Genomic DNA, 27,207 nt, shown 5'->3' with positions numbered 1-27,207 from the left:
AAACCTGCTTATCCAGGTGACACAGACCCTTGAAGACATGACACGAGTCATGAGAGAGGTCAGAATACACGTCCTCTCACGTCGGTGACACGACGTAGACTGACGGATTCTGATAACTTGTCCTCGATAGATTAATCTCATCTTTGTGTAAATAAAATGAACTTGCCATTAACACAAGATTCATTACACGTCGCTACCCGTGCACCGCTGAAGTGGGCGCATAAGTAGTTGTGTGTCCAAATAATTTAATCTTTAGAATTAACCTGCATGCATGATATGTGAATACCTTTAATCTATATTAGAATATAAGATGTAGTGTTTGAATTACTGAATATTTTTTAGAAGTATATGCGATTGATAGTCGAAGGAAATATACATAGTTTCTAGTGTTATTCTAGTTTAAGTTGTTGTCCAAGCAAATGCTGGGATCAGATTGATTTGATTTGATATAGTTTATTTGCAGAACAGTTTACATGCCCTGCAAAAAGCCAGGGTAAGATGTCAAGCATCTATCCAAACTGGCTAAGCTTCTATTGCGTAAAGGGCTTAGTCAAGCACAAATCTTACATACCTGAGGGGCTGCATTATACTGGTTAACATATATACATGTTTTATCTGGTAGGTAAAAAAAAAACTTTTATATCACTGATCATGTCAAAGACAAACCAATGTCTATAGTAAAATTAATATATGGTGAACATTAAAATCTCCACAAAATAACAAAGCATCATTATGTATCATATTGTCAGGAGGTTTAGGTACCTCTTCACTATCATGCGGATTATATACATTAACAATAATGATAGTTTTGCCATCAAGAAATAATTTAACACCGAGATATTCAGCACATGTGTCACGTTTGTCATCGATCACTTTGGATGGTATGGAGTTCTTAATATATATGCCAAGCCCTCTTGTAGAGGGATTAGCCATATTAGGTTTGTCGTAATAAGTGTATCCCGCAATTTTTGTATAGCGAGCACTAATTATTTCAAGTAATTGTTTCAAATAATTACTTGGAGCCATCGGTCGTTATCTTATCATTTCCAAGGTCCATTATCGGATGCAAATCGACGGGCGGTGTGGGCTGTTGTCGCTCCAGGAGGGTGACCATCCTTTCCTGGAATTTAGATTGTTGGACCATTTGCTGTTGCATCATGAACATCATCTGGCCCTGCTGGTTCATCATCAGTTCCATCTGCTTAAGCAGTGTTTGCAGCAGTTCCTTTATTTCGCGGTTAGACTCTTGTTTATCTTGTTGCAACGAGGGCGGTGCTGGGGCTGGAATTAGAACCGGAAGTAGAGTTGAGGTGGGCACTGGAGACTGCACTAGGGTTGAGTTTGGTGTTGCAGGAGCTGGTGCTCCTGTTTGTGTTGGTGCTGTGGTTGGTGTCTGGGCTTTATTTGAAGGGATTACCAAGTTCTTCTTTGGAAAAGGTGGGAAGGCCTTCACATCAGTAAGGCAAGGAGCTGCGGTGGCGTTCTTGGCAGGAAGGACTTGCTTCCTCTGATATTTCTTTTTCCTATCCTTCGGAAAATATGTACATAATGCAGAATTCGCATTATGCTCTTGGCGGCAGTTCACGCACTTCCGTGGGATATCTTGTCCTTCGGAAATCTTATCAGCGCATTCTGCGCTTGCATGGGGGAGAGCGCAGTATCGGCACCGCGGTTCGTCGCGAGGGCAAGCACGCACTCCGTGTCCCCACTTGGAGCAGTTTGAGCAAAACGGGGTGAAGGATTTGAAGACGGCACACCTAAAGGGTGCCATACCTTCAACCAGTTTGATTGACGGGGATTACCTCCCCTCGTATGTAATGACAACACGCTGGGTCAGCTTACCATTTATTTTTAAACGCCTTGCATTTAAAATTTTTCCATCGTATGTCATATCATCGGTTTCTATTTCCTTTGGGACGTCGACCACGATGAGGTTGGTGCATTGTCCTTTCCCGTAGACTTTTGCTTTCTCAAGGACTTCTCCCATTGCTCCGACTGTTGTTATCTGTGCAAGAATTTTTTCGTTCTTGCAGCGAACGTATATATTGTTTCGTCCAATTCGTATTTCTAATGAATCCTTGATTTTATTGTAAGGATCCACTTTGAGAGCCTGGCATATCCAGCGATATTTATCTCCTGGAGTCCGGAGTTTGCTGTCGTTCTTGAAATGGACACAGAGGTGCCCGGGGGGAGTAATTTTCACAGAAGCGTCAGGTGCAGGTAACTTCCTCTTTGTTGTTTTCCTCATTCTTTCTTCATGCTTGTTGGCAATAGCACCACCGCCTATGTCTACCTCACAGAGGGCGTCATATCTGCCCTCAGTCTCCATTCGTTGAACAGAGGTGGACATTGTTCTAGAAGGGGGGTGGGGTCGCCAGAGAGCCCGCCAGAGCGGCCTTTAAAAACAAACACGGTCAGGGTACCCCGCACAGCCTCACGTCTGTAGGCATACGGAGGATTTTCACTGATTCAGCTTCCAATGTATGTATTGTTTGTCACTAATAAACCACAAATGATATGAAAATAATCATATCACGCACTATGGCATAATTCAGGTGCCAGGTCTGCGAAGACCTGCTTATCCAGGTGACACAGATCCTTGAAGATAGGACACGAGTCATGAGAGAGGTCAGAATACACGTCCTCTCACGTCGGTGACACGACATAGATTGTATCTGTGCAAGAATTGTTTCGTTCTTGCAGCGAACGTATATATTGTTTCGTCCAACTTTCAGTTCTAATGATTCCTTGATTTTTTTGTAAGGATCCACTTTAAGAGCATGGCATATCCAGCGATATTTATCTCCAGGAGTTCAGAGTTTACTGTCATTTTTGAAATGGGCACATAGGTGCCCGGGAGGAGTAATTTTTACAGAATCGTCAGGTACAGGTAAACTGCCTCTTTGCTTTTTTTCTCGTTCTTTCTTCATTCTTGTCGGCGTTAGCACCGCCGCTTATGTCTACTTCATAGAGGGTGCCATATCTGCCCTCAGTTTCCATTACTTGAACAGAGGTGGACATTGTTCTAGAAGGGGGGCGGGGTCGCCAGAGAGCCCGACCTGAGCAGCCTTTATAAACAAACATGGTCACCGGGTACCCCGCACAGCCTCGCCTCTGTGGGCATATGGAGAATTTTCACTGATTTAGCTTCCAATGTATGTATTGTTTGTCACTAATAAACCACAAATGATATGAAAATAATCATATCACGCACTATGGCATAATTTAGGTGCCAGGTCTGCGAAAACCTGCTTATCCAGGTGACACAGATCCTTGAAGATAGGACACGAGTCATGAGAGAGGTCAGAATACACGTCCTCTCACGTCGGTGACACGACGTAGACTGACGGATTCTGATAACTTGTCTTCGATAGATTAATCTCATCTTTGTGTAAATAAAATGAACTTGCTATTAACACAAGATTCATTACACGTCGCTACCCGTGCACCGCTGAAGTGGGCGCATAAGTAGTTGTGTGTCCAAATAATTTAATCTTTAGAATTAACCTGCATGCATGATATGTGAATACCTCTAATCTATATTAGAATGTAAGATGTAGTATTTGAATTACTGAATATTTTTTAGAAGTATATGCGATTGATGGTCGAAGGAAATATACATAGTTTCTAGTGTTATTCTAGTTTAAGTTGTTGTCCAAGCAAATGCTGGGATCCGATTGATTTGATTTGATATAGTTTATTTGCAGAACAGTTTACATGCCCTGCAAAAAGCCAGGGTAAGATGTCAAGCATCTATCCAAACTGGCTAAGCTTCTATTGCGTAAAGGGCTTAGTCTTAGTTTCTAGTGTTATTCTAGTTTAAGTTGTTGTCCAAGCAAATGCTGGGATCAGAGTAACTCCAACTTTGCATTTTGAATTGCTTACAGGTCGTTTTCAAACGATACTACCTGCAATTCTATATCAGACAATGAAAATTATGAATTTTCAGCAGAAATGGTTACGTAAGCTTCTTTGTGTATGATCGGTCTTGCATAAAATTCCTATGATCGCATGTTGCACACGTGATGGCCGAGAGGATTATCAATGTTTATACAACTAAATAGATTCGTGATAAGAAGGCGTGAGTCGGTTTTGCATATTGCGTGTACTTGGGGCCGTTCGTCATTGCCATCTTGTTCATGGCCCAAGCAGGACCCACTGTCAGTGACGATAGACAGTAGAGAGAACTATCTATAGTAGTCACGTGTGAGGAAGAGGTATGAGACCATTAAGTTGTTTTGAAATAAGAGTATCTCTAATTACCATGTATGTAAACGTAGTGTTAATCCTAGGACAAAGTAGCATAATATTATGGTAGCCCTGATATTGTTTTAAAGGGTATTTATAGACTTTGTGTATCAGTGTATTGTTGAAAAAAATCCACTGATGAACTGTGTTATCCGTTATACCAGATGAAGAGTGTATGTAAATACGCACATGTATTATAGACGTTAGAATTAAGTAACCGTTGTAAACCATAATAAGACACTCACCCTAAAGGCATAGTATGTGACTCAACTTACTCAACTACTCACAACCAAAGCTCTGGTCAGACTCACTCCTTGCAAGAATGTGTGATGTTGCACTGCTGCGTCATCATGCACTTGCAGTCGGGGTCCATGTAGCCAAAGCCTCGGTATTTTCCAGAGTTTCAGTATTTACATTGTTGAAATATCCTGTTTGTGCTTTGTTAAACGACAGTCCGATCAACCACATTATACTGAATCATGGGTTTACATAATTCATATAAAGTACAGTATTTCAATTAATTCTGATACAATATTGATAAAAAATACCAAGAAACACAGTATCTATTCAATATGACATGTAAAGTAAAGCAATTCATCCAGCTATCTATTTTCAAAATGTCAGCGAGTTTTCTGGAAGTAGACGCTAGCAAATACTCGGGGTCGCAGCATTCTGGTTGCGTAATAGCGGGTTTGATGTTATTGATTCTAATATATTTGCTCCAAAAGAGAGTCATCGAACCACTTCTCTGTAAGTGGAAACAAAAATTAATTTCAGCTGAAACATGCAACTATCATCACTGGCTGCATGATGAATCAATTTCTCAGTCACACTTGTCTGTAGAGCATAAAGGAAAGACTTGAATGGAGCTCTGTAGATGACAAAGCAAGCGCACGTCATTCACAATTCATGCATGTCTTTTCCTCCAGAGAAATAACGTCAGTGTTATTCTTTACACGTATAGACGTTCCTGAACGTATATATATATATATATATATATATATATATATATATATATATATATATATATATATATAATACACACACTCAAACACGTAAACACACACACACACACACACACACACACACACACACACACACACACGCATACACACACACATAATGTGTCTGTGAATATATATATATATATATATATATATATATATATATATATATATATATATATATATATATATATATAACAGAGTGTGTGTTTGTGCTTTCGAAAGCAGCCTGTCTTCCCACGGTTCTTTCCATCTCTTTCTTTTGGCTATTGTGTATGTTCTTCCTTGGTCAGGTTTCTGAGGACCTGAACCGGTTATATTCCTAGTAGACATAACACACGCACACAAACACACACACACACACACACACACACACACACACACACACACACACAAAAGACAGTTAACGTGATCTGTTTTCTCTTGTAGAGAGACGATAGCTTGAACAACTTGTCAATAACATGAATATTTTATGCTCTTTGTAACTTCCCACTTTTCATACTTTTTTCTTACATGATTATATCTTATATCTTAATAATGTCATGATATTTTATATCTACTATCTTATATCAGTCTATCAACGGACTTATGTAACATAAATAAAAGTCTTACTATAAATCTTGTATCAACCTACCTCTCTTTGTCTCTCACTCACCCCTTCCCACTACCTCTCCCTCTCTCTCTGAAAAAAAGAGAAAAAGAGTCAAGTTACAATCTCTCTCTCTCTCTCTCTTATTCCCCCTCTCTTTCTCTTCCTCTCACTCCTCCTCTCCAACAGCACCCTCCCTCCCTCTCCCTCTCTAAAAAATAAATCGTTACAATCCCCTCCCTCCTCTCTCTCTCTCTCTCAAAGAAAAAAAAAAAAAAAAAAGGACTTCTTAAGTCGACACTAATCTCCACAAAGTGCACCCCGAACCGCACACCGGATCCGTCGTCGTCGATGAGCCCAAGTAGAGCAAAATCGAACTTTCACCTCATAATGACCACAGCATTCCTAACCCACGCTAGCTTGACTCTGGCATTGGCGGCAGGTGTCAGACGCGCCTGTGGGAGGACCGTCAGTCGCCACATTTGTAAAAAAGGACACCACTTGGGAGGACGCACGACCGTCATAAGGACTATGGGGGTCGGGGCTTCGTGCAGGAGTGGAGGAGGCGACTCGGACGGAGGAGAGGCAGGTGGGTGGACGTCCCTCTCGTTTTTACTTTTCTCCTGCCTCTGGCTTTCTTTATGGAGATGCTCTTTGGTCAGAAGTTTGATTTATGGCATTCAGGACCCCATAGCTGTGTTTTTATAGGGATGAAGTCTTGTTTTATGTATTTTTAGGTGTTTTTTCCGCGGTATTATGTAGTAGGTGATGGGGACGTCTGAGCTCATTAGTCGAGAGTCAGTCGCCGAGTCACGTCTCATAACTTAATTATTGACCACGCCCACCCCTTTTATTTGTTTATATTTTGTTTTGTTTCACAGTCAGGTCTAGTATAGTGATCATTATGATTAGAGCCCATAGCAATCTTCAGATTATAATCCTGACTGGGTAAGAAACCAGTGAAGTATAACCACCAGTCTTAGTGTATTATAAATCTTATGCTATTCAGTTCATCATTTATAGAACATTATTGATGCTTCTTGATGTTAAAATCTCTGCTGGTTATTTGCTGTTACATATATGATGTGTGATGATTAAATATAAAATTAGTACATCTTACTGATCCATCAATATTCACACTTCTTGACACATATTGGCTTGAAGTTTTATCTCAATTTGATTATAAAAAGGCAGTATAATTATCAGAATTTTTTTTAAATAGGACAGTCGCTGCAGATGAGTTGAGTAGATGTACTGAAAATGTTTATGTGATGTAAATTAACTACTTTTTTGAAGGAACCATTATTTCCAGACATTAACTTTTGTAGCGACAGATATTTAGACAAATGACTTAATTTTGTACTGTAAGACTTGTGTTACTGGAGCTTGATTAGAATTACAAATTTGGTCATTGGGCATGCAGTTTTAAATATGAAAGAGGTATATTCTAAGTATCTAATTTTATTGATATTGCTTCTAAATTTACAAGGATTGATTACTGATATTGATTGGTCATGATTTTGAGTTACATTTAGGACAGGATAGAGTTTCAAATGCAGGCTTTTTTTTTTCTTTTTTTTTTTTACCAGATTTCAAGTGCCAACTCTGTAGTGAATGATAATGCAAAATTTTATGTAATGAAATGGTAATATTCTTGTAAGAAAATAAGTATGAAATTAAGAATAAGCAGATACTTTTATATTCATTAATTTATTTCAGAAACTGATTTGAGTTCGCTAAGAGAAAATTCTGGAGAGATGATGGAAGCTGTTGTGTGCCGTGAGGATGAGCTGCCGGAAGAAGGGTATGAAGCCTAGTTTCCGTTTTCACTTTTTGTACAATTCTTAGATTTCTGTCTTGCACTTGTTAATTTGTAAATTTACTAGTCGTAATGTATATGCTATATACATATAGATAGGTAGATAGATAGATAGACAGACAGACATTTACAAATGTTGAAATTATGTTTTTGTATTTCAGAATGAAGTCCTTTGATGTAGAAGGAGGTCAGGTGCTAGTGGTCCGTCACAAGGGCAAATTGTCGGCGATAGGGAGTAAATGTTCCCATTATGGAGCACCACTGGAGAAGGGTGCGTTGTGCGAGGGACGAGTGAGGTGTCCATGGCATGGTGCTTGCTTCAGCCTCTCGACAGGTAAGTGGATTCTTGATTTCCTTCTTGATTTTTGTTTTTTATTTATGATTGCAAAATAGATAGAAATGAATGTCAGGGCATTAAAGTAAGATGTTTCCTGATTTTAGAAATATGATCATAAAACCAGTGTGTTAATATATGGAAGATGAATTGACATTAGTTATGAGACAATAATTACATTTATATAAATCCTTTCTGTTTCAGGGGACATTGAAGATTTTCCAGGACTTGACAGCATTCCTAAGTATGATGTGGAAGTTGTTGATGGGAGTGTGAAAGTGAGCACTAATAAGGAACACTTTGGTGCAGCGAAGAGAGTGAAACCATTGGCCAAACGTGATGAAAACAACAATACATCCTTCGTGGTGATTGGTGGGGGTAAGAAGAAACCTCTATGCAAATAATGAATGTCCTGGAAATTATATTCGTACAGTTTTTCTTGGGTTTTTCTCCTATATTGAATGCAATATCTCTGTTACTTTGAAATGGTTATAGAAATGAACCTCTTGCCTTTCCAGGAGCTGCGGGTGCGACTTGCGTGGAACGATTACGACAGGAGGGTTTCACAGGTCGCTTGGTGATGGTGACGCGAGAGAATCACTTGCCTTATGACCGACCAAAGCTCTCCAAGGCAATGCATCTCACGCCAGATAATATTACATTACGGTCTAATCAGTTCTATGAGGTAAGGGCATGTTTCTGTTTTTTTTTTTTTTTTTTTTTACTTTGTTCTTTAGTAACTATATTGTTGTAGAGAGATCTTTAGTTGATATATTGTTGCTAAATGCTGTCTAGACAATTGTTTAGCTTGATTTGTTGTATACTTCATTTTATTCATGTGATTTGGTTATTGTTAAAATTTTTATCTTTAAACTAATATGCTTATATTGAATGAACAAGCAGAAATACATTCTTAGGTTGTTAAGAGGAAAAGGTAAACTCACAAAATTGCTTTTAGATGAAGTGTTCCAGTATATAAGTTTTAATTTTGTTATTTCTTTCACTAAGGCATATCATTAAGGCATATTTTGCTTACAGTCTGGTGACATAGAAATCAAGTTAGGAGTATCAGCAGAAGGGCTAGATGCAGAGAATAAAGTGGTCAAGCTGAACAATGGTGAAGAACTGAGTTATGACAAAGTGTTCATTGCAACTGGCGGGAAGTAAGTGTTCCCTCTATCCATTATTATGTTTGCGTGGATTTTATATTTCAGTCCTCTTTGTTTCATTTTTCTGTCCTGCAAAGATTGATGAAACAGTAGTAGGCAGTTGACTTAATTTTTATTTTGAATATCTAGAATCTTTTTGATGTATATAAAATATTTTTATTTAGCCTATGTGTTCCAAGGTATATGTATAAATAAGCATGTGATGAGCTTAGGTGTAAGATTTTGCCTAGATGACTCACTGACAGTCACTGACCGCAACAGACCGCGGCAGCTGTCAAACCCTGGAGCAGACCTCAAGGGCATCTTTGTTGTACGTACTCCAGAAGATGCTAATGCAGTGGCGGCAGCAGCAGCAGGGAAAAAAGTTGCTGTCATTGGCACTTCTTTCATAGGTGATTTTCCTCTCTTGTTGTATTTAATATGTTTTCATATTCCTTACTCGTGCTATCATTTTCCCTTTTAACTTTCTGTTATCACCATGGTTTTCCTTGTTGTTGTTCTTATTTTTTATTTTTTTCTCCAGCCTTTACCTGATCATTTGTTATATATGTAGTGATATTTTTAGGAGCATAATTAGATGATTTAACATTTACTGAAAATTCCCAGCAGCAGTGCCCAACATCATCAGGAAATTTGAATATATAGCATTAAAAAGTGTATTTGTCTTCCATGATAAGAACAAGTGTTTTGTATTCCTCTCTGAAATGTATTAATAAATTAACAGGAATGGAAGCAGCAGCCTACCTGTCAAGCGAAGACCGTGCCGCATCAGTGACCGTTGTAGGGAACACAGAAGTACCATTCGAAAGGAGTCTCGGACGTGCTGTTGGTGAAAGGATCCAAAAGCTGTTTGAGGAAAAGGAGGTTAAATTTGTCAATAATGTCAACGTGAAGGAGTTCAGAGGAGAAGGTGGACAGGTGACAGAGGTGAGGTTCAAAGCTTTCTGATTAGTCTTTTTATCTTTGTTGTGGATCCAGTTTGTATGTTTTTCTAGATTTCTTTATTTTCATTGTTTTCTTCATCTTTTTTTTTATTTTGTTATATTTTTGTGTGTGTTTTTTGTTTTGTGGTTGCCAGTTATTTGGTTTCTTATTCTATTTATTTGATGATTATATATCTGTTTTAAAGTTAGAATTATTTAACTTCATGTACCATTATCAACTAATATTTGAATGTTTTAATAAAATGTAGTCATGATATGCAGTGTAAGTTGTAGATATAAGTGATTGGTGTATGAATTTCAAGAAAATTATTTTTATTTATAGGTTGTATTGGAAAATGATGAAATTGTACCAGCTGATGTGGTGGTGACAGGAGTGGGAGTTGTGCCGGATACCCAGTTCTTGTCAACATCCAGCATCAGGCTTGACGAGCGAGGATATGTTCCGGTTAATGAGGTATGAGATTTGATGTATATGTGTATATATATATTTATATATTTTTTAGCTATTAGTCACTGTTTAGTAAATAGAGAGACTTATATGAAGAAAAATGATTTAATATAATCACAAAGTCCAAATGATCATGGGCAGAATAAAGAATAAAATATATGGTATATGGTTGCATTTAATAACATGTGCATTAACAAGAATATAGTAGTAAACAAAAGCACATGTTCATTATTTCACTTCTTATTTGAAACAAAGATAGTGTAATTTGTGAGCTTCCCCCTCATTTAGCAAGATATGAATAAGTGGCAAACTAATTGTAAGCTATGAAACCACTAGATCATTATTTCTTTCAGCACCTGGAGACTAACATAGCTGATGTGTACTGTGGGGGTGACATAGCCTCATTCCCGCTCTTCCTCCACGACGGGGAAAAAGTGGCCATAGGTCACTGGCAGGTTGCTCATGGCCATGGTAGCACAGCTGCTCTCAACATGCTGGGGAAGGCCACGCCAGTGAAGTCTGTGCCCTTCTTCTGGACTGTCTTATATGGCAAGAGTCTTCGGTATACAGGTAAGATATATGGATGAGGCATCTGTGGTTCTCAAGGATGTCTTAGATGAGAATACTGGTAATGATATTGGTTAGTAACAAGCTAGAGATTGTAGCCTATAACCAAAGTTATAAAGTGTTTGTGAAAAAAAAAAATCTGTATCAAACTAGCATGTTACACCAGATTGAAAACAATTGGCAGGAAATAGCAGAGCAACTTATCAGGGTAATACCACTGGGCAGAGTGGCAGACATAACCTTGAACACTCATATAAACATAATATCACAAGTTAGATATGCAAAATTATAACTCCCGTTCAAACTTGTCTCAACCCAGAAAGATTTAGATATGTTAGTTCTGTACACTGTTAATGGCATGTTAATGGCATATATATGGAGTGCTGGGCAGAAATGGGTTAAGACTGCCTTTGAATATGAATACAATTATTGCCCACACTAATATTAGGTTACCAGAAAATATAAATAAGATAAATAAGGTAACAGAGTCATAATTAACCACCTATCCAGAGTTCACTTTGAAAGATTCTAGAAAATTGCCATAAAAACAATTGCAATGTAAAGATTTTCTAAAATTTTGTATATTTGTTACATTTCTGTTAATATACAGTGTTTCTAGATACCTAAAAAGGGCCGTGTGGAAAGCCCTCAAATTGAAAAGAGCTTATATATACATATCTTCCTTTTAATTGCTCAAACTCAGTATGTTCTTCACCAATTTAAAATCTGCTTGTATCTCTGGAAAGATTGCAGATTCATGCACACCTTAATGGTTTCTTTCAAATAGGATTATTTGTAAGAATTAATCATTCTCATGACTATTTTACTGTTTATACCCCCCTCCCATGCAATACAGATCATATAAGGATATTTAGGGAATTATTTTCGTTTTGTTTTTATAATTACTAGTAAACCGATTGTCATAGCTATTTACAACAGATGGCTTATTACAGATAAAGGAATGAGTAGTTTGATGATATTTAGGTATTTGAATTAAGAAAACAGAAAGGAGAGAAAATGAATCCGTGAGATATAATAGTTTTCAATTCTATTTTTCTCAAAAGCATTTTTTCATTCATTTGGTATCAATTGAAGTATTTTCAAATTTAATAATGCTGTTGAAAAGATAAGCAAAATGCATTTTCTTTCTTTCTTTCTGTTGTTGCTTTTTTTTTGGGGGGGGTGGGGTTGATTTAAAATTTCGTTTTGGATTTTTTTTTCAGAAAAATAAAACTGATTTAGAAGGGTATATATTCAAGTATATATTAATTTTTTCTAAGCTTGATTTGTTTTAACCCATTGGCCATTTTTTAATAAGATATGTGTACAGTCATAAGGCGGGTTTATGTTGTATGGCCCGGTGCCATCCGTGTTTACAACCGATGCTGCCTTGACAGCAAATCATGCCATCTGCTATCAGTGGGTTAAGTAACGAAGACTGGAATGAATTGTCATGCTTAATTTTATGGTAAAAAAGCAAAATGAATTTACTGAATATTAGCTCTATATTTGTGAGCAAAAAAATCATGGAAATTGAAAAGGATGGAAATAGAGAGGTTATATTATAAGACAATTTGTAGATCCTGCACAATTAGTACAATTACAGGATTTTATGAGAAACTTAACTTTCTTTATTATGTACTTTCATTTTTAGTATCACAATAGTTTTGGTATATATAACTTCATCATACATGTTACTCAGGAATATTTCCCTTTTTAGGTCACGGGATGTATGACGACATCCTGATAGGAGGAGACCTGGAGAATCTGGCTTTCATTGCCTATTATTGCAAAGGAGATCGCGTGGTAGCTTTGGCCACCCTCGGCAAGGATCCCGCGGCTGCCAAATATGCCGAGATGCTCAACAACGGCAAATTTCTCACCAGAGAGGAGGTTATCGCCGATGGAGAAGTGGCATGTAAGCTGTGATGTATTAAGAAAGGAAGCTCAAAATATAAATGGAAATGATGGAAAGGATGTTAATGTGATGACTAAATGTTGTTGAGATTGTACACTTCTTTGGTGTAATGGGTAATGGTTGCTAATTGTTATGTATTACAGTTAATTAATGTGTACTTAAGCTCTGAACATGTTCAGTAGATGTAAGTGGAACCAAAGATGTGCACTTAAATGTAGTCATGGAACCAGTGATATCAGGACAGTATTTTTATTTACAAATGTAGTGAAGAGTTCATTGTTTGATTTATATTTTCTTTCAATGCTGTCCCTTCACAACCTGTTGATGTATACATGTCTGCATTATTGTGATATTCTGCCTTATTAACTGCCTCAAAATCTTTATGCATTACTGGTTATCTTATGCCAAATCTTAAGTTTTCTTCTGATTACTTTTATCAATTAAACATCCATCAGACATGAACTGTATGTGCATTTCACTATATTTTACTTTTCTTTTCACAAATGTCTCCTCTATTTGTCACCTGATCTGTTGACTGAAGAAGATTTTGAAAGAAGGGAGCTCTTTGAAACAACTTCTTAGTCATTTTTCAGTAATGCAAAGTATGTCTATTTTCTTAGAAAGGATATTCTATAGAATGTCTTTTGGTAATGAGTTTCTTCTTCTCTTGACTTCTCTTCCAGCTTTTGACTTTTTCTTTTTCTTTCTCAACCGGGATGTACTTTTGATGTACATGGGCTGCCATTTTCATTATTTTTCATTTTTGTTTTCTGTAATGGTGTCAGAAATCTTTGCTGGTAGATTGTTGATTATGGGTCTAGTGTAGTTGCATTGTATAATATTGTTAATCACTTATTATTTTACACACTTGTAAGAAAATATGCAACCTTATTTATTTTATTGTATTTTTTTGCTTTTATGTTGGCATTCTTGTCCAAATAGAAAGGCAAGGTACCAAGATCTAATATACTCTATACCTTTATATTTATTTTTTTTATTTATTTATTTTTTTTGCTTTTATATTTATTTCTTCTATATTATATTTGCTTTGGAATTATTATTTTTTCAATGTCATTAGAGTGCAGTGATAATAATTTTGTTTTGATAAGAGCTCAGGACAAGTTGTACGTGAATGACACCAGTATTTGTTTTCATCAGTGCTTTTTACTTATTATTATGCCTTTGATGTTATGAAATTTGCTTGTCTGGGAATAGGGAAATGTGCATTAGCATTTGTATACAGGTGATCGGTATCAAGTATATGCTAATTCAGAATGTGAATGAAACTTTAAAGATAGCTGAATTTGTACCATAATCATTGTGTACCTGTGTATGGGTTTTTATAATACTCCTCCATTGCTATTGCATTGGTATCACGTGCAGAATGTAAGCAACTGCGGGAAAAAGGAGATAATTAACAAGAATTCTCATTTTGATGACTCAGGTTTCATATATTATATTCTCAAAGAAACTTCTTATAATTTTTGACTAGAGTTAGACCTTTTGTTTTAAAGGCAGATGGAATTGAAATTGTGTATATTTATAACTAGTTTGTTACATTTGTATGCAATTATTTTCTTACACATTTTGAATCTCAACTAAAATTAAAGGTATTTTGATGTTAGCTTTAAATGTTCAAGAGATAAAAATCAACTGGAACCAGTGCGTGTTTCTTTTTTCCTCTATAAAGTGTACTGCTATTATTACTTTTGAAATATTAAATCTGTGTATTTGATTGACGTAAACCTTCGAAACATTTACTGATGAATATCATGAAAATTTTGCAATGTAGACCCAGTTAACCCTTTGATGTCAGGCTGTTTGTAGGCCTAGGTGAACTGCATTTGCTGGGAGTTGTGCCAGGTGCCTCCACCAACTGCTTGCCTCGTCTCTGGCTGGTTACATAGGCTTTTTCTTTTATTTGTTTTTTATGTGTTTCAGTTATTATATCTGATTTTGTCTCAGTATAGTCAACTATACATTTGCTATTTGAGGCTATATTGTTTTCTCAGCTCATTTTGTAGTCTAATTTTTGTAGATTGTATCTTTAAGTTCTGCATTTATGAAATGTTGTAGATTTACATTGAGAGTAGAAAAGGGGCTTGTTACTTTTTCAGAGCTTTGCTATCAACAACCAACTGTTTGTTGTACATGAAAAACACACACATACACACGCTCACACATGGTGTTTACTTTGTTTTCATGTATTTTATGTTGAAGTTATCATTTAGGTAAAGGAAAATATGTTTATGATTGCATAGACAGGTTTTAACCCATTCACGACGGGACGTATTTTTGCCTACACCCGCTAATGCTGGGAAAATAACAAGCGCACAATGCTTCGTGCTGGGGTGTTTTTTTGCTGTGTGAGACTGCGCTGATCCTCTCAGAGCGTTTTTCATCCACCCTATTCTTATGGTTTTCATGAATACGTCTACAAAGTAAAGGCACATAAAAATATTGCCATGTTCAGAGGAGTTATTTTAGTCAAAAAACATGTTACAGTAACACCTATTTAGTTTTATTCAATTGAGCTTTGCCTATATTCTTCACTTCTATGTGAAAATACCAAAGGAAACTGGAAGCAATCTCTTAGTGAGGTATCAAAAAAATGTTTTTTTTTCCTTTTTTTTTCCAAAACAAAAAGAACAATATGAATTATCATACACATACATATGAGTATGTACATGTACCTCGTGACGGGACATGACGTGATATCACAGGTAATCAACAAATTAGAAGTATTGCATTAGTAATTTTTTACTTTGTTTTATTCCTTGGCCAAACACATTTGATTTTACAATAGTTTTTTGACTTGGATCTTTTTATTCAACTGATCAAGAAGCAGAAATTACCATTATTTCATCTATATCACATAGTTTTCTGTGACGTCATTTTTTTAACGCTATATCTCATTTTATGACAATCAAACACCTAAAGTAACAGAGTCTAAGAAATTATGTAAAATTATTATATTTGAGAACAATCTAGTGGTCTATTGCTGACGTTTCAGCGCGTCACTACTGGCCTCCCAGGGCTTGGCCAGAAATGCACCACATCTCAGGAAGTCCCCCAAGTCTGGGACTATTTTTTGACCCGTGATAGCAAGTCAACCGGCGCAAATGGGTTAAGTTTGTTTTGATCATTTGTCTGTGTACCAGTAGTTTTGAATCCGTTAACTTGTTCTCCAAGTATCATGTCCCAAGATTTTGGATTGCGAAATCTAAGTATAACTTATCAATCAAGAGCTTGTATTACTTTCAAAATACTGAAAATGAATTTCCATTATATTATTAGTAAGATTCAGGAATAGTATACATTTATATGGAGCACTGATTAAGGTTTTGTGATGTTTCAATATCTATTTCACCTTTTATATATATATTTTTTTTTTCATAAATTATGGTAATTTGTAATAATGAGTTATTATTATTGATATCTTCAATGATTTTGCTTGGGACTTGGGACTCTTCTTATGATTGTTTGATTTGGTATTTCTGCACTTACCTGCCTAGATATCTTTTCAAATATCAACTATAATAATAAAAAAAAATAATAATAATTTAGTGTGTGAGGACAGGCTCTTGTGACTAATAGTCAAATTGCAGCCGTCTGTTCATTGTGCTTCTTAATTATCCCTTGTTCAAGGAATGCTGCACTGACAGTGTGGGATTGAATTCAGGAATTCAGGTCAGCAAGATAGACAAAGGCATGAAGTCTTCAGTGGAATATAAGGACACATCCACTGAGCCATAGCAGCAGGAATTATAGTTACTAGTATTAAATTATATATTTCAAATAATGTACTGCATTGTAATACTCCAATGTGCCAAATATTGGGATAAACAAAAAAATACAATCTTGAAAAAAATCTTATTTCATCACTAGCTGAACATCTTTTTACTTTGAACATTTATCATGGATGACATTCACTAGCTATTTCTTTCTGAAATCAATATCCAATGTGGAAATACAAAGACATGTGGCTTTGGGACAATATACAGTTTACAATGCACAGCCTTTAACCCATTAGCAGTGGATGGCATGATTTGCTGCAAAAGCAGAGTCGGTCACAGACGCGGATGTCACCGTACCAGACATGTAAACCAGCCATCCTACTGCACAAATATTTATTAAATACCGCAACCAATGGGTTAATGCAATATATTAAACTCATGTATCTGGTAATCTTTTTTAGCATCATTCTGGCAAGCCAGAGACACTCTTTCTCTGAATTTGTCATGTCAGATTGCTCTGTCTTCATGAGCAACTTACTTCCTTAAGTCATCTCAAGAAGACTTATCAAAGTCTGTCTCCTCTCATGGGATAGTGGGACAATGCTATCCTCTTGGTTTATTACCAACCATGAAATTGTTCTTTGAGAGAACTGAATGGAAAAGGGTAAAGCAAATATAAACACAATCAATTTGTAGCAAAAACATTAGAATATATTATATACTCTTGCCTTGTGGTCAAACTATAATTAACACATTAATGATGTAAAATTTAAAAGATTGTCAAATCAGACAAAAATCTTTCCTGTGGCAGATGTATTAGATAAGAATAATACATGTTGTTTCTTTAGTTATCCTTATTAGGGTTAACAAATCATAAAGTTGTCTACTACTGTAGGTTAAAGGTTATACTTGTCTTAAAACAAATTTTTTTTTTTTTTAAAGAGGAAACAGGGATTGGAAAATATATTAATTACCAGTTCTTTTGAGCTTAACATGCTATAAAAAAAACATACATTTCCACACAATAAAGATTTATTACTCAAGAGAAAAAAAGAAAAAGAAATAAAAAATAATACATAACAAATATAAATAAAATCAAACTTGTAGGTCAAGAACGGGACGGTCCCCTTAAAACAAGTTACTTAAATCTGTTGTACAAGTACTTCCCTAACAAGTACCCTTAATAACATTAACATTATGCTGTAAACATTCTAAATTACAAATAAAGACTTGCAGCAAACACAATGTCCCTTTTCAAAAGTTTGACTCCCTCAGAGAACTTATTTTCAAGGTCGATTCCTATGGCTTTCGAGGCCTGAATCATCTGTCTGAGCAGTTCCTCCAGACGACGCATGGCTCGAATTATGCTTCCTGTGAGAGAGAGAGAGAATCATGGTGAGAATGGGGAAGAGGAAGGAGCAGGAGCAGGAGCAGGAGAGGGGAGAGATGGGAGAAGAGAGGAGAGAGGAAAGGAGAGAAGAAAAGAGAAGAGGTGTGATGAGACAAGACAAAAGTAAATTTACAATTGAGTACAAATGAGAGAAAAGGGAAAAATATTGGATATGGGCATTGCGCAAATTACAAGAAGAGTAAAATACAGCAAACCAATTTTCTATCAAGAAATCCAAACACATATAAAATTAAAAGATCTTACCTTCAAAGATTTCTGTCTTTTTACACAGTTCCATGAATGACGCACCATTGCACCAATCATATACAATGTCCATCAAGAATGGTCTGAATTGCTCAACATAATTTTCCTCATCAATCTGTAAACAAAAAAGTATAGTTAGATCAAACCCCCAGAAATGCCATGTGAATGGATGCACTTGCAATGGAGACAACATACTGCAGAGAAAGATTTTAGAATACAACAGTAAATTCATAATATTATTTAATATATTTTTGTATCTAATAAAAAATCCACTCTCCTAATTGTTTTCAGTGTTTACTGACTTTCTTTTGACCTAAAGACATATGCTGACCCCTTGGAGAGTATGAGCTACTTCCATGAGTTGATTTTTACCACTTTAAAGTCTGTTACTTGGAGACTTAACTCCACCAGGGAATTTATATGGGAAATTAAGACATTTCTGTTTAGCTGTATGCTTTTCAACATTTCTCAAAGCTTGCCTATTCTATTACTTGTGAAAATGTCAAGCCATGGCTGTTTTTTTGTGCATCAAAAAGATGAGAAAAACAAAACCACAGTCGACAGGTAAAAATACTACACTCTTATGAGAAAAAAACTGAATGAATGAGAAAGAAAAGGTCTTACCTCCAATTTACATTCATGGCTGACTCTGGCAATGCGGCGAGCAATATCTTGCATCTGTCGTAGTGGGCCAGACAATTCTTCACCCAACTTCGGAAGCTGTGAACTCTTCTCGTCGCAGACAAATGTGCTTAGTAGTGCACAGGTCTGAGCAGCTGTTAAAAATAAATATATATTTTTTTCAGATTAAGTTCACTCACAGAATTACGGACAAGTGAAAATTTATCTTTTTTTATGTGGAATTAAGGTAGTTACTAAGATGAACAATAAACACATCATAATAAGTTTTTTGTCTACCAGTAAATCCTTTCCCAACTGTGCACAAAGATATGCCTTTTCATAATTTCTTACTGTACATCTGTCACATACTATGTAAACTTACTTAAGGACTATAAAACATTTCTTTAAAATGTATTTTGCAGCACAATCAGCATACTTTTTTTTTTTTTTTGTTACAAAGATAATGCATCTCCATATAGAAAAATAAACTTTTACCAAGCCTGCAGTGATAAACAGGTTCAACGTAAGTAAAGCATCACACATCACCACCATCATTGTCTCTATTCAGCCTTTGTCAAATAACTAAACTCTAGAAATAATACCTGAGAGATCATTGAAGAGACCATGGAAGAGCATTTCCGTTATGAGGAGTTCATCAGCTGAGGACAACTCGCAAGCCACCCTGCCCTTCCTTTCAATGACATCCTGTGACGTGGCATAGCCGAGGCGTCGCAGGACACGCTTGCGGCACTTCAGTTCGTCCATTTGTAATACACTCTTTGCTTTCTTCAGGTCGGTCTCTGCATTCTCAAGAGTTTTTCTGACCTGAAAGAGAGAGTGAGTTTATTTGAATAGGACTCTTTCAGAGCCAATATTTACAAGGTGCTGCTGTTGATGATGAGAAAGAGAGAGAGACAGAGATAGAACTAACAGCATGGTAAAGTTACCAGTTTGTAAAATACTAAGTTGTATTATTATGTCTACTAAAAAAGTGGACAGTTTATTAACAAAAAACAAAAAACAACATCAACAATATAACAAATATAGAAAGGCAGTAAATTGGTTGTTTTGTATCATTACAAAATAAATTTTTTGAAAAATCAAAGACAAATTGCAGTATATAATTTGAAGAGAATTTCACTGACAGTGGTTTGACGTGTGTGCTATTCAGTAGTTAATATGCAGGGGGGCTAGGAATTGCGGGAAATATGTGTTATTTCAGATAAAGTTGCAGTTTTCAGCAGCCTAAACCTGATATCAATTGAGATTCTACTGTATGTTCATATAGAGTAACAAACATGTTGAGTTTAATTTTTTTTTTTTTTTTTCATTACAAAATCTACAATTTATATATTCTATTATTTTCTTTATAAATGAAGAAGCTGGGAAAATCATGAAAAGCTAACATTCTCAGTGTTCAGGCCTTTCAATTCCAACATTTTTAGATGCTGGCACTTCAAAAAACAAAACAAATATACAGTGACTTTTATACCCACCTTTTATTATCCTGCAGTTTTAAAAAATAAGCACAATATACTAAATCATCCCAGTCAACTAACCTCCATCTTCTTTGCAAACGCCTCGCATAATCTGTCACGCGCAGAATCTGTGTGCAGCTTGTGGGAATGCAATCTGGCTTTGAACTTTTCCAGCTTGGACATGATCTCCAGGAAGGTCTCATCTTTAATCTTCATGTTCTTCACTGGGTCAAGCAGGAACTGGTTCTCTGGGACACGCCTCAATGCCTCCTGTGGGTGTGACGTTTCATTGTGTTTTTCATTTGTACTACAATATGAAGCTGAATTTTGCGGGCTGTTATCTTTTGTGTATGCATTCCTTGTAAAATTAAGTGATGAATGAGTTATATTATCATTGTTTCGTGAACACTTGTTCTTAATAAATATATAAATATAGATAACATAGGTGACACAGAAGCAAGATGGAGATGATTAATGATTATTTATGATGATGATGATGATGATGTTTGGGAGAGATAAGTAAGAGGAATAAAACCAATTTCCAACTTACATCCACCATCTTCACAACCATGATGCGCTGGTCCAGGGGTTTCAGGTCACTGGGAAGCTTCAGTCTCACAGCTGATAACTCTTGGATGACTTTCACCATCACTGTCATGACCACTGGTTCACTCTTTTCCCCTGGCTGGGGAGGCTTCAGATCTGAGGTCACCTGAGGAAATGTAGTGAGAGAAGTTGCAGTTGATGTTGCAGATGCTGTCACAGTACAGTATGCAGTCGGGAAATTCTGAACTACGTGTCAATATCTTTCGATAAATGATGATAATAATCACTTAATATCATCATAAAAATGACAAATATAAGTCTAGTAAAGGGAAACAGATACCACTGTGTTAGTTAGAAGCTACAGTACTATGATTACATTATAGAAATTGAGTTTTAATAAAATATGCAAAACTGGATATAAAATAAATAGTTAAATAAAAATAGGTTCAACAACAAAAGCAAAATCATAGCAAATAAATAAAAAAGATAGAAATAATGATAATTATATGGACCTTTTTCGCTGCTGATTCCTGAGACACTCGCAAGATGATGTCACAGGTTACTGTTGGTGGTTTTAAAGGATCTTTCTTGTTTTCTTGCTTCTTGTAACTCAACACAACACCCCAACCAAAGTCATCGTCATTGTTTTTAACCTGCAATAAAAAATAATTAAAGTCTTTATCAGTTGCTGGAGTGAAAGAGAACTAGCAGGAAGTTGATTTCATTTCTAAATGGATAAGCAACCTATCAAATGATCCCTTAACCCATTGGTCCCAGTATTAAATAAACATTTGTGTAAGTAGGATGGCTGGTTTACATGTCTGGCCCGGTGCCATCCGCATCTAAGATCGACTCTGCCTTTGCAGCAAATCATGCCATCCGCTGCCAATGGGTTAATATTCCAAGTTGTTGCTTTTTCTCTAACTCTTCAGGGAAATATCATATGTAGCTTATGCAAGGCCAAAAACTTAATAGAAAGTCCTTTATTAACAGAACACCTTGTACCAAACTTATCAATTATCCACTTACCAATCAACCTTTAAATATTACATAAACTGTTACAGAGCACTGGAAAAATTCTACAAACACTCTACAAAAGCAAAGGTAAAAGAATGAGCTATATCTACATTGCAGATTCCTTAGCAATAGACACTCACTTTGACAAGTCTCCCAGGCTGTAGGAACGGCAAGATGTACGTGAAGCGGGTGATGAAGCTATGCCTTTCCTTCAAGAGGTTCTCAATGGTCTGTTGCAGCTTGTAATAACTCTCCACCTCTGACTCCCTCTCTATGACCATGGTAGAGAGCTCTTCTTCTCCCTGACTCACACCTTCAAGAGAAACATTTAATATTTCTAAGAGGAATCAATTCAATTAATTCTAAAACTAGAGAAATGAACAGGACAAAGAATATATGCAGCCGTCAATATTGCATTACTTACGGTCACACAGTGAAGGAATGGAGGAATAATTTTGGAACTGGAAGAAAGATCTCTCCAGGATGTACTCTGGGTTGATCTGTTCCACACGTAGCAGATTCAGCACCATGTTGTATGTCAGATGGAAAGCCGAGTTGATGGGGTCTGCTTTTCCCTGAATGTGTAAATATAAAAGTTTTCAGAGGCTAAAGAATAACAAAATCATACCTAAACCACTGATGCCAGGGACATGCACCATTCACTATGGTTTTGATTTATTAAACAATTCTACAAGTGCTTATTCATCAATGACTCAATCAATAGGTCTAAGCAATTCCTTGAAATTTTGGGATTTCTAAAAAAAAAGGTTTATCCACGTTAGCATGTTCACCTCACCCGTATCCAATAGGTTAATAAGACCTACAATGTCAAACACTAGGATCTTATAAAGTTATAATCATTTGGCACAATCCATTTCACAAAAAGAAAAGAACAATATCAAACTGAAAAAGAAATCAACTAATAAACAAACATCCAAGTTATGAACTTCCAACACTATATATTAAAAAAAAAAGGAAAGAAAGAGGAAAAAAAAAAAGAATATAGAAAAGAATATTCCTAGAATAGTAGCAAGAGCAAAAACTTCATACCTGCACTAAATTCTTGACAACTGCAGTGTTCAGCTTCTCGTCTACCATCATAATGACGATACCTTTGTCGTCCTTCCCTCTTCTACCAGCTCGACCTGACATCTGAATGTACTCTCCTGAAGTCAGCTGAAATTGTTAATCCATGACAATCATTTAATGGAAGGAAATGTTAATGACAATAGTAATAAATACATAAAAGGAGTGCATGTAATCAATATGGACATCACTTGGGCCAAAGTCCCTTAGTAGAAAACCATTCAGAATTTAAAAGCATCAAATAACTGCAACCAAATCCAACTAACCCATCGGAAATCTCTGCCGTCAAACTTGCGAATGGAGGTGAACAGGACAGTCCTGGCAGGCATGTTAAGTCCCATGGCAAAGGTCTCAGTGGCAAATAGACACTTGATCAGACCTTCTCCGAACAAGATCTCTATCGTCTCCTTGATGATGGGCAGTAGACCTATGGAAGTAGGTGGTAACTTTAAAGGGATGACGGGCAGCAGACCTACTGAAGTAGGTGGTAACTTTGTTCATAATACAAGCTAGTTATCTCTTCAGTTCTGTAAGTAACACTTCAAGTGCTAATTAGTATCACTTTGCTTATATATCAAAGACTCATAAATCATACCATAAGTCTAGAAAATGATAGAAATATATCATAAGATGTCCAGCCCATGCTGAAAATCTTAAGTTGTGGCCTGTTTTGGAGGTATTAAAACCATTAAGAATGACACCTAAAAAAATAAATGACTATGCTTGAACCATATGCAAAAGCAAAATTTCAAACAGTCTCCTGACCCCTCCAAAAAACAGCAGATTCTAGGCATACAACCCACCTCCATGATGGATACCAATGCCTCTCTTGAGTAGTGGGAGCACTGACACCACCTGTGGGAGCTCTCGGTCTTCTTCCGAGAGGAGGGCAATGGCATTCTGGAACACTTCATTCACCAACTGCTTCTCATCGGCGATATTGAAGTCCAGCTTGGACATCTGCAGAGCATAAGCCTCACACTCTTTCTTGGAGAAACTAAAGATGATGACTGGAGCAAAGTTCCTCTCCATGATCATCTTGACGATCTTGAAGCAGTCGGAGCTTCCCTTGGCTCCAGGTCCCTTTCCCTTGCCCCCGGATTCTGACTGAAAGGTTAAACATTGTAAGTATAATTGTGAATATAATTGTGAGAATAAACTGGTGTTTACCCTGAGCATGTTATGTTAGAAAGAAAGATGGAAAAGGAGAGAAAAAGAAGGATATAAAGACAAAATAAGAAAAGAAAAAATAGAAAATAGATAATAAAAGATGAAAGAAGAAATGAAAAATAAATATAAAACAAAAAAAATAAGAATTACAGAGAAAAACAAAGATGAAATGATAACAAGAGATGAGAGCGAAAGGAAGAAGAAAAGCTGGAAAGAAGGTTATAATCAAAGATAACATGAAAAAAGAGGATAAAGAGAGCAAAAGAAAGAAATAAATAAAAAAAAAGGTTTTTTACCTGCTCTGGAGCATCTTGGAGGATGGCCATAGCTGTGTTAAAGTTGTCCTCCCTGAACTTGCCCAATTCATCCACAGCCAAGTAGATTCCCTCTCCACCGGCTGGGAAGATATAGTGCTGAAGTGGGGTTGGTCTGTAGTCAGTGTAAACCACATGACAGGGCTGGCGGTGAAGGTAACAAATCCACTGGGCAAACTGAAAAATAAAGTTCATACATTAGATTCCTTTTGTTCTATAGGATAATGTTCAGGTTTGATTTTGATGGATTTAAACAAATTTCAACATGGTTCTGCATGAACTACAATTTGACCACGCTCATGCTATTGTCCAGAGATCCAAAAGCACTCTTATTATATCATACAATAGGAATATATCAAAGTCATAAGAAACCCACCTGACTGGCATTGGGGATGGTAGCAGACAAGAATACAAAATGTACTGTAGATGGCAGAAGAATGAGAGTCTCCTCCCAAACATATCCTCTCTCCTTGTCTCTCATGTAATGGATCTCATCAAATATGACCCATCCCACCTCTCTGGTCACCTCTGACCCTCTATAAAGCATGGAACGCAAAATCTCTGTGGTCATGATGAGGCAGGAAGCATTTGGGTTGATGGTCACGTCTCCAGTCAGGAGGCCGACATCCGTGAACTCATCACTGAAGTCACGATACTTTTGGTTACTCAGGGCCTTAATTGGAGTTGTGTAGATGACTCTCTGTTTGTTCTGTAAGCACATGGCAATTGAATATTCTGCCACCACTGTCTTACCAGCTGAGGTGTGAGCAGAAACTAATACGGACTGATTGTTGTCAATGCAGAGTATAGCTTCCTTCTGGAATGGATCTAGTATGAATGGATATGACTTTGCTGGCTTTTCACTCGGCGGTTGGAGAGGAATGTATGTCTCACCAGGGGGTACTGCCACTTCATGGGTACATGCCTCTACAGTCTCTATGACGTGAACTGCTATTCTAGGCATGTCTTCTGTTAACCTGAAAATATTGTGACATGAAAATGAATAATTAAAATTTATTTACATAATACTTATGTTACTACTATAACATTATCTCAATTAATCAATGGGGCTGACATCAAGGAGGGCACATTGCCATATCCAGCCTCCACTTCTAGCAACAAGGGTCCCTCTTGATGGCTTAATTGACATACCCAAGCCATGATCTCTTTGGTTCTCCCACAGGCCTCCTACGCCTTAGGTTGTCTCTAGTGAAGACAATCTAATGAAAACAATTATTCTTTGAGAGTTGAGCCAAGTGACCATATGGCCTGAGTAAGTGATCCTAGATTGTGCAAGTAATAGGTCCTGAGCCGATCTCATTGTGCAGTCATTGGTTGGACACAAGGTCCTGCCAACTGTACCCCTACATCTAATGCCTGGAGCTGTGGCAAAAGGCATCATGACAAGACCCCAAGGCACTGGATAGTCTAAATTTAGCTGCCATACATCAGAATCAGCAATATCCAGGCCTTGAAGACATATTGCTTTGTCCTTATGTCCATTGGAGATGATGAACAACACTCTAGTCTGATCACTAATGGGTAAAATTACGCTCACTAATTGTGTCACTCCTAGGTCTTCTCACCTCTTAGTGGTGACCTTTAGTCATTTCAGTTCCCTCAATAGCCTGAACCTAGACAGCATATCTGAGATCAAACTTTGGGCTATTGCACTGGGTGGGTGCCACCCTCATCAGCCTCACCCTAAATAATGGAGGCAGTGGGCTACAGGGTCCAATAGCTATAATTACCTTAAAAACTGAAATATGACCAGAGCGTATTCATGTGTGACAATCCTGCCACCGAATTCCCTTTTTGTAGTCTTAAGAATAACTCTAGATATTCTTATATAGCTGAGTGTACACTTACTTTATTTGTGTCTCAGATGCATTTTCAATTGCTCTGGCCTTCTTTATCACTTGTTTGTCAGCATCTTCTGATGATCGTTTCTTCCCCAACAGCTGATTAAGTTCTTGCGCCGCCCTGTAAATCAAATTTTTTTCAGTAAGCACAAAAAAGTTACTGGTAAAGCAACCATAACCCTATGATGACGGTGCGTCACACCCGTGTGACACGGCTAAATGCCCTATGCTGGGGCGACACACCAGTGTGACGTTCCCGATGCAATATTGCATAGGCCCGGCGTAGGGGGTTTACACTTATCGCCGGGCCCGTCAGGATTAGGTTAATAACTTCCTGTTTTAGAGTTTCTTCCTAGATCTAGATCTATCTGAAACAGATATTCTTAAAATGTAGAACAGCATAAATTATAAATACTGACCTGGATCACATAGGTCTCCAATAAACCTGTTGTATCTTGACATGATGATTATAAGACATGGGTTAAATGCCTATGGGTTTCTGAATCTGATTTATGGATGCCTGGAGACTATCTACTTGATAAATCAATTTTCCTGATGGTTATGCCTATCATGAACAAGGGAAGATTTAATAATCACTGTTTCACTTTCTTAGTTTTCAACTTTTTAAATGGTAACTATTTGTGAAAATTTCAATATCTTCCCAGAATATCCATGAATTTGG

The 27,207-nt window shown here is 36.8% G+C and overlaps 2 protein-coding genes across 4 annotated transcripts in view; one reads left to right on the top strand and one right to left on the bottom strand.

The window, feature by feature from the left end:
* The first annotated feature begins 5,525 nt into the window (after positions 1-5,525).
* Positions 5,526-14,702, top strand: LOC122251270 (apoptosis-inducing factor 3). Its single transcript, XM_043013050.2, has 11 exons — positions 5,526-6,430; positions 7,561-7,645; positions 7,822-7,994; positions 8,199-8,372; positions 8,513-8,679; positions 9,033-9,157; positions 9,425-9,555; positions 9,888-10,090; positions 10,430-10,561; positions 10,909-11,125; positions 12,843-14,702. Exons 1-11 carry the CDS (start codon positions 6,193-6,195, stop codon positions 13,049-13,051), a joined length of 1,854 nt encoding a protein of 617 aa, XP_042868984.1. The 5' UTR covers positions 5,526-6,192; the 3' UTR covers positions 13,052-14,702.
* A 2,196-nt stretch (positions 14,703-16,898) lies between these two features.
* Mtr4 (exosome RNA helicase Mtr4) overlaps positions 16,899-27,207 on the bottom strand; it is a 12,768-nt gene continuing 2,459 nt past the window's right edge. The window contains exons 2-16 of one of the 3 annotated variants that reach the window (XM_086539016.1): positions 26,533-26,646; positions 25,040-25,640; positions 24,646-24,840; positions 23,983-24,286; positions 23,446-23,651; positions 23,144-23,269; positions 22,518-22,668; positions 22,234-22,406; positions 21,589-21,729; positions 21,081-21,242; positions 20,612-20,800; positions 19,655-19,877; positions 19,056-19,207; positions 18,432-18,546; positions 16,899-18,148 (exon numbers count right to left, since the gene is read on the bottom strand). In XM_086539016.1, the coding sequence (XP_086395142.1) occupies positions 17,994-18,148; positions 18,432-18,546; positions 19,056-19,207; positions 19,655-19,877; positions 20,612-20,800; positions 21,081-21,242; positions 21,589-21,729; positions 22,234-22,406; positions 22,518-22,668; positions 23,144-23,269; positions 23,446-23,651; positions 23,983-24,286; positions 24,646-24,840; positions 25,040-25,640; positions 26,533-26,646 (3,007 nt within the window). In that variant the 3' untranslated portion in view covers positions 16,899-17,993. The remainder of the gene's footprint in view (positions 18,149-18,431; positions 18,547-19,055; positions 19,208-19,654; positions 19,878-20,611; positions 20,801-21,080; positions 21,243-21,588; positions 21,730-22,233; positions 22,407-22,517; positions 22,669-23,143; positions 23,270-23,445; positions 23,652-23,982; positions 24,287-24,645; positions 24,841-25,039; positions 25,641-26,532; positions 26,647-27,207) is intronic. The other 2 variants (XM_043013048.2, XM_086539018.1) reach the window with 2 other exon arrangements.

The sequence above is a fragment of the Penaeus japonicus genome, unplaced genomic scaffold (genome assembly GCF_977035675.1).
Source record: "Penaeus japonicus unplaced genomic scaffold, GWHDUDI00000001_assembly GWHDUDI00000008, whole genome shotgun sequence".
NCBI lineage: Eukaryota > Metazoa > Arthropoda > Malacostraca > Decapoda > Penaeidae > Penaeus > Penaeus japonicus.
The sequence above is the reverse complement of the archived record's forward strand: the minus strand, read 5'-3'. Positions and strand labels throughout refer to the sequence as shown.

Coding starts and splice junctions, on each gene's coding strand:
- LOC122251270 (XM_043013050.2), top strand. CDS start 6,193: ATGAGCCCAAGTAGAGCAAAATCGAACTTTCACCTCATAATGACCACA. Junction 7,995..8,198: donor TTGCTTCAGCCTCTCGACAG/GTAAGTGGATTC, acceptor TTTCTGTTTCAG/GGGACATTGAAGATTTTCCA. Junction 8,680..9,032: donor GGTCTAATCAGTTCTATGAG/GTAAGGGCATGT, acceptor TTTTGCTTACAG/TCTGGTGACATAGAAATCAA.